The sequence below is a fragment of the Symphalangus syndactylus genome, chromosome 20 (genome assembly GCF_028878055.3).
Source record: "Symphalangus syndactylus isolate Jambi chromosome 20, NHGRI_mSymSyn1-v2.1_pri, whole genome shotgun sequence".
Classification (NCBI taxonomy): Eukaryota; Metazoa; Chordata; class Mammalia; order Primates; family Hylobatidae; genus Symphalangus; species Symphalangus syndactylus.
This window is the reverse complement of record NC_072442.2, coordinates 64,671,266-64,678,215: the sequence shown is the minus strand read 5'-3', so window position 1 is coordinate 64,678,215 and position 6,950 is coordinate 64,671,266. Positions and strand designations below refer to the sequence as shown.

Below are 6,950 nucleotides of genomic sequence, written 5' to 3'. Positions count from 1 at the left end.
TATTGACTTTTCTTTAATATCTGATTTGGCAGTGCTAGGTAGGCCCAGGAGTGCTAACACCTTCCCAGAGCTGGTACACAGGTAGTCAGGTGCTCTCTGGCTCACCCGCATCTGGCCAGATCACAGCCCCCAGCAACGCGTGGGGTTGCGTCCCTCGCTGTGATACGTGGAGTGCCCTTAAGAGTCTTATAGGCAGGGGTCTCTCCCAGGCACCCCTGGGTGTCCCTATGGCCCCTCCCAGGTGGGAGCTGAGGCTAGGTTGCGAAAAGGAAGTTGGGAGCAAGTAGGGGCTTCACAATAACCCAAGAAAGCACACGCACCCCAGGGTCCCACCCCAGTGCTCCCAGACGCTCCCACAGATGTGGTTCAGGTCAAGCGCAGTGCAGCTGCTACGGCTCCACCAGCCCCGGGATTTCCAGACAGGTGGGCCTGGGAGTAGTTGAGCTTTGTCCCAGAACAGTGGGGGATGGGGCCATCATTAAAACCACAGCTCTGGTCCCAATATCCCACCCCCCAGATATCCCAGCCCATGCCTCAGCAAAGCCCCCTGTGAATTCCAGTACTGTTTATTGAGCACACCACGTCGGGGAGGGGCGGCAGTGGTTTCCACGGTAACCAAAGTAAGGCTTGTGCACTTGCTGAGCTTCCAGATGCGAATTAGTAAAAGCTAAATTCAAAAGTAGAATGGGCATCTCCAAAGAGTACGGTAAAATCATTTTGTATCAAACTTGTGATTAAAAAAAAATACAAAAGTTAAACCCACAGGCAAAGAGGAAAATGACAATCCTGAGAGCTGCCCTGAAATGTGAACCTCGAACCCCGTCTAAATCCTGTAAGAAGGCAAATCCTGGGGAGGCCAGCACCCCTCGGGAGAGTGGGAGTGAACGGGGAGCCCACCTGGCTTCATCTGGGCAAACCTTCATAGCGCCTCTGGCAGGATTTGTGTCCAGTCCCCCGATGGGCAGAGGCACTGCGGGGTGGACACACAAGGGCTGGGGGGCAGAGGCGGAGCCGAACCCTGCAGCCAGGGAAAAGCAGGAAAGGCCTGGCCCCTCCGGCATTTCCCAGCTTTAGGGGCCCCCAAGAGATGGTGGTTCCCACTTGCCCAGCCACTGCTGTGGCCAGGCAGCAGGGTCGGACCTGAGCCTGTGGTCACAGCAGACCGGCTGCCACTCAGCTCCAGGCTCTTGTTTCCGATCCTCAGTGTCCAGGGGAGAAAGCTGGTCCCAGAGGCCCCAGGCCAGGGGTGAGAAGGAAGGCCAGGCCAGGCCTCTGGGACCAGCTATAGCCCTTCAGAGCTGGGGCCCAGCGCTCAGCGGAAGCCAGATGGGGACAGAGTGTGGAAGTGGCATTACTGTACAGAGAGGCGGCAGGCAGGAGTCGCAGATGGTGGCGGCTGCTAGGACAGCATGGACTGCTGCACGGCCTTCTGCAGCGACTGCCGCGTCACCAGCAGGCGCACCACCTCCTCCGAGCGCTTGGTGAGCCGCTTCCGGGCCTGGTCGTGTGTGACCATGGTCATGTCCCAGCCGTTCACCTGGCCCCGGGAGAGAACACAGGCCCACCTCAGCTCCCCGCCCTCTGGGATCTGGAAGCAGAGGGCTTTGGGGGCCCAGGTCATTCAGCAGGCCCCCAGCCTAACATCCCAGGGCTGCGAGACACCAAGCACTGTGGCTGAGACACACAGGAGAGAGAGCCAGCGTCCTCTGGGGCAATACCAGCATGGGTTCCCAATTGGCTGCAGTGAGTCTCTCCCAGCTGGCAGGCTGGGGCAGCTCCCCACCCCCACGTGCTTCAGACCTGCTTGCCCAAACCTTGTTTTTCCTCCTTTGGGACACCTGTTACCTGCATGATCTTGTCTCCAATCTGCAGCCCAGCGATTTCAGCAGGGCCTCCTTCGGACACCCGTGTGACATAAATACCCTGGAAAGGGGCAGCCCAAGTCAAGCCCTGTGGTCACTGGACTGGCCCCTTATCCACAGAGCGGAAGCCACCATGGCACATTCTCAGCCGTCCCTCTGTCGCTGCACGCAGCCTCTCCCAGCACACACGGTCAGGGAGGACTATTCCAAGAGCCCCACCATGCACCGGCCCTGCTGACGGCCGCCTCCTGCTCCTCCTGGGCTCTGTCTGAGCAGCCCTTCCTCACCCCACCCGTCCTTATTCTCACTAGGTCGCTTCTGATGCCTTCTTAGAGAGCATGGTTTGAGAGATGAGGTCTGTTCCTTCCATGCCGGCCCAGGAAGCAGAGACCCACCATCTCAGGCCCCTGTGCCCCACGGAGCGGTCCCAGGACCCCAGACCCCCTCACCTTGTCCGTCTTGTCTTCGGAGAAGGGATTCTGGGAAGGATCCTGGTCAATTCCACCTCCAATGCTGAATCCCAGGATTAAGTTCTCACCTTGACGCAGCTTGTGAATTTCAACTCTTTGCTGGCAAAGAAAAAAGCCAGTTGAGGGAAGTGGGTGGTTGGAGAATTAGGCTGGTAGGTGTCCCCAGCAGCAGCCTCAGAGCCATGACAAGGGGGTGGGTCCCAGGCCCCTGCAGGAATCCAGCTGCTCACCAGCCTGGGAGGCTGAGGAGCTGGCACTCAGAACTTGGCCACATTGATCCACCCACACAGCCCTCTGTCCTCAACCTGTCCCCACTTCCCCTGTCAGTCTTAGGCACTAGTCTTGATCAACATGTGGTCGAAGCCCCTGCTGGCCCAAGTCCAGGTGCTGTGGCTTCTGTGGGTGGGAAGCCCGTCTCACAGGAGGTGCTCTGGAAAAGCAGAGATCAAACTTGCATAGAAAGGAGAGGAAGGGCTTGCCAGCCACAGGGACCAGAGCACAGGCTTCAAGGTGCTGTGGATACGTGTTCATGAGACTGGAGTGTCCAGTGCGGGACACAGAACTGGGAGGCGAGATGAGGCTGAAAGTGTAAGGCTGGGGCCAGATCCCATCCTGGAAGGGGAGTAGGGGTGTCTCCCTAAGCCCCAGGCCCTGCTCTTGTGCAGAAACAAGAGTGTTCTGCAGCGCTCCCACCATGCTCTGGGGCTATGGTCCCCAACTGTGCCAGGTTCCTTTCAAAGCCCTTGGCAAGCATTGTCCAGTCAGCAGATGCTGGGAGCCAGACCTGATCACTCCCAAAGTAGAGTTTTAACAGGAAGGAGAAAAGAAAAAAGCAAAAGACAATCTAGACTAGACCTGAAGAAGTTTCCCAAAGGGGGGATTATTTGCATCAGGCTTTGAGGGGGTAATGGATAGCCTGACCTTGATCCTGAACCCACTGGAGTTCTCAGGAATGGAGTAGGGTAGGGCATGGTCAGGTTTGCTGCTAGAATGACCACTCAGGTAATCAGAAGAGGAACGGGCATCTCACAAAAGCAGGATGCAGAGGCCAGGGGACATGGAGCTACCTGAAAATGGAGATCTACAGACTTAGTGACCACTCATGGAAGAGAGGAGTCAAGAGGAGCACCCAGCCACCTCCCCTGGCTGAACACACATCACTCAGATGGGGACCCAGGAGGAGGAGGAGCAGGTTGGGTTGGAGTGCCAGGAGCTGCGGGGCAGGTGTCCAGAAGGCAGATGGATCTATGGAGCCAGAGTTCAGAGGAATGGCCTAAATGTCTTTAACATTCTCAAAATTCTACATGGGGGAGGGTGGGGACTGGGGAGTGAGGCTGCCCAAACCCATCCCCAGTCCAAGACTCAAGGGAGAGGCCAGACCATACACACCACGTTCAGGCACGTTCCTGGTATTACCAGAATTGGGAGGCATGGGCCTGCAGTTTTGGGGAAGGCCCTGGGACCAGTTATGGCATAAGGGAGGGGGGCAGGAAGCATGAGGCCCACTGTGCCTGGGTCCTCATGCCCCAAACTCAGCTCCTCCAGGCCTGCTCCGCCCGCACAGTCAGAAGATTACAGGCCCTTGGGTTGGGAGACAGGGCTGTCACTGATTTGCTGGGCAAGGTCACGCAGAAGGTGGCTTGCTCTGGCTCCTCACCTGTCCCCGCCCCACTTCTAGCTAAAGAGCAAACCTGGTGCCTTCTCTCTGGGGCAGGGAGGGATTTAAAAAAGCCAGGCTGGGCTGGGCGCAGTGCCTCACGCCTGTTATCCCAGCACTTTGGGAGGCTGAAGCGGGTGGATCACCTGAGGTCAGGAGTTCAAGACAAGCCTGGCCAACATGGTGAAACCCCGTCTCTACTAAAAATACAAAAATTAGCTGGGTGTGCTGGTGCTACTCGGGAGGCTGAGGCAGGAGAATCGCTTGAACCCAGGAGGCGGAGGTTGCAGTGAGCTGAGATCGCGCCACTGTACTCCAGCCTGGGGAAGAGAGCAAGACGGTCTCAAAAAAAAAAAAAAAAAAAAAAAAAAAAAAAAAAAAAGTCAGGCTGGTGCAGGGAGGGTGAAGCTTAGGACAGCTGTCAGCTGGTCCAGCAATGTTTCCTTCTGGCCCAGGCCTGAGCCAGTGCTCTAAGCTCAGCCTCACGTGTCATCTTTATCAGTGGCTTCTCTGCCTCCAGCCACCTGATTGCTGGAGCTTCTCCAGCACACCCATCTGAGATAAGACACCCAGTCCTTATGGCTCCAGGGCGGGGGCTTGACCTCATGCCCATAGAGCAGGCATTTCTTCTCGTTCTCTGAACGCTGTCGGGAGGTAGGCAGGAGACCTGAGTCTTTCTTGAGGTGGTCTTTTCTGGCTGAGCACTTCTCTCTGGGACTCCCCACCTCTGTCATAGGGTTGTGTCCCGCTGTGACACCGGCGTCTGAGTCTAACGTCCCAGCCTTCCTTCCTCCCTCTGCCTAGTCTAATAGCACCCAGCACCTAAAACAAGCCAGAGGGCGGCCAGGGGCCTAGGCTAGCCCCCAGAGGGTCTACTCAGGACTCAAGTGCCAGGAGGGAGGCCTGGACTTTTTTGCCTTACAGGCTGGAGACCCAAGAAAAGTTCGAAGAGGGAACGCTCATCGCAGCTATACGAGCGTCCACCCTGGACCAGGCGGCGAGTGGGTCGGAGGAGCAAGGCTGGACAGGAAGGGGGCAGGGGCTGCCACGGCAGGCTCGGGACAGCCCCACCCCCAGATCTCCCTCCGGGCGGCGGCGCAGGCTGCAGCGGAGGAAGCATTTCCTCATTCCAGAGGCTGCGACTCATGGACGTCGGGATCGGCGCCCGCCCCCCGCAGCTCCCCGTCTGGGGACACGGAGGCCCGGGAAGGGGGCGCTTTTCCAGGCTCCCGCAGCCGGGCCTTTCCCCGTGGCCCTCCCCGCCCCGCGCACGCAGTCTGGGCTCCGTCCAGGGTCTCGGGAGGCTCTCGGGTCCCGGCCGTCCCTGTTTCGTGGCTGGGGGAACTGCGGCCCGCTCCGGCAAAGCGGGGACCCGAGCCCTTGCCGCCGGTTCGCAGGAGCCCCGGGTTCGATGCTCTGTCAACCTGCTTGGGGTGTCCGTTTCCCGCTCTGCGAGGTGGGGTCAGGTCAAGACGAGGAGGAGCCCGCGCAAGCGCACTCACCACCACGGCGGTGACCGGCTGGCCCGGGATGTAGGACATCTCGACCCCGCTTTGGTCGCCCAGCGCCGCTCCGAGAAGCCGGCAGCAGAGTACCCGCGGCCGCGCCCTCGCTGCTTAACAAAGGCCGCCCCGCTCTGCCCGCCCCCTCATGAATAGTTAACAAACCTCCAGCCAATCACTGGCTGGAGCGCCACTCCGCTTTCGGAAGTCCCGGCGCGTGCGCAGAAAAGCGAGCAGCGGGTGGAGCGTGTCCGGGGCGCCCACGGCGCAGGCGCGGAGGGCGGGGCGGGATCTGGGCGCGTGCGCAGCCCGGGACCTCCCGGCAGCCTTCCGAGCAAGATGGCGCCGCGGGCATCTCCTCCCCTGCCTGTGTGAGGGAACGCTAAGTACTGTGTCCGGCGCCGTGTTCAAGGTAACTGGGCCAGCGTGGCCGGGGAACGCAGACGCGCCACCACCTCCCGGCCGGCCCGGACCCTCAATCTCCTCGGCGTCTTTGGAAGATCCGAGGCCCAGGACTGGTGCCAGGTCTCGGAAGCTCCAGGGGGAGGGGGCGGCGTGAACCCAACTCTCGGAGCTCCGGGCGCCACTTGTAACTTGATTTTCTCCGCAGCTCCGCGTTGTTCCGCGAGAAAGCGAGGGGCCGAGCCCCGGCGGGTGCGATGGCCGCGGTGGTGGCCAAGCGGGAAGGGCCGCCGTTCATCAGCGAGGCGGCCGTGCGGGGCAACGCCGCCGTCCTGGATTATTGCCGGACCTCGGTGTCAGCGCTGTCGGGGGCCACGGCCGGCATCCTCGGCCTCACCGGCCTCTACGGCTTCATCTTCTACCTGCTCGCCTCCGTCCTGCTCTCCCTGCTCCTCATTCTCAAGGCGGGAAGGAGGTGGAACAAATATTTCAAATCACGGAGACCTCTCTTTACAGGAGGCCTCATCGGGGGCCTCTTCACCTACGTCCTGTTTTGGACGTTCCTCTACGGCATGGTGCACGTCTACTGAAATGGGGGCCCGGGGGACTTTTTTAAAAAACCAGATCGGGAGGACTGTGGCCAGCAATTAACACCGTGTAGACTTCCTTAGTTCTTAAGTGGTTGAATTCGCAGCTTGTTCTGTAACGTTATAAATAATTTATATCTGAAGACGGAGAGCCTGTAATATTCTTCAGATTAAATGAAGCGTGAGACACTTTGTGGAGTTCTTTCCTGCCGTAACGCTTAGTCTGCCACTGATGCAAAATCGCCAAGATTTGACTCCTGGAGAGCAGGGACGGGGCCATAACCTTGTGTTAAGTCCTTGCATTTACACATAGGCCATCCAGAAACGGGCCCTAAGGGCCTACATAAGGAAAGAACTTCTTATTAACATCCTAAGAAGCAGTAACAGTTAATATGTATTAAGAACTCCCTGGGCCGGGCACGGTGGCGCATGTCTGTAATCCCAGCACTTTGGGAGGCCGAGGTGGGCTG

At 59.0% G+C, this 6,950-nt stretch overlaps 2 protein-coding genes across 4 annotated transcripts; one reads left to right on the top strand and one right to left on the bottom strand.

Moving 5' to 3' along the window:
- Window positions 1-550: 550 nt before the first annotated feature.
- Window positions 551-5,735, bottom strand: TAX1BP3 (Tax1 binding protein 3). 2 transcript variants are annotated; one of them, XM_055256188.2, is made up of 4 exons: window positions 5,492-5,634; window positions 2,312-2,431; window positions 1,846-1,923; window positions 551-1,537 (listed from the first exon to the last, which is right to left on the bottom strand). In XM_055256188.2, the coding sequence occupies exons 1-4, from the start codon at window positions 5,528-5,530 to the stop codon at window positions 1,400-1,402; spliced, it is 375 nt and encodes a 124-aa protein (XP_055112163.1). In that variant the 5' UTR covers window positions 5,531-5,634; the 3' UTR covers window positions 551-1,399. The 2 variants fall into 2 exon arrangements, with proteins under 2 accessions (XP_055112163.1, XP_055112164.1); XM_055256189.2 differs by lacking the exon at window positions 1,846-1,923 and having other exon boundaries at window positions 5,492-5,735.
- EMC6 (ER membrane protein complex subunit 6) lies at window positions 5,701-6,669 on the top strand. Of its 2 annotated transcripts, none has more exons than XM_055256191.2 (2): window positions 5,701-6,016; window positions 6,102-6,669. In XM_055256191.2, exon 2 carries the CDS (start codon window positions 6,151-6,153, stop codon window positions 6,481-6,483), a length of 333 nt encoding a protein of 110 aa, XP_055112166.1. In that variant the 5' UTR covers window positions 5,701-6,016; window positions 6,102-6,150; the 3' UTR covers window positions 6,484-6,669. The 2 variants fall into 2 exon arrangements, with proteins under 2 accessions (XP_055112166.1, XP_055112165.1); XM_055256190.2 differs by having other exon boundaries at window positions 5,716-5,903.
- The last annotated feature ends 281 nt before the right edge of the window (window positions 6,670-6,950 follow it).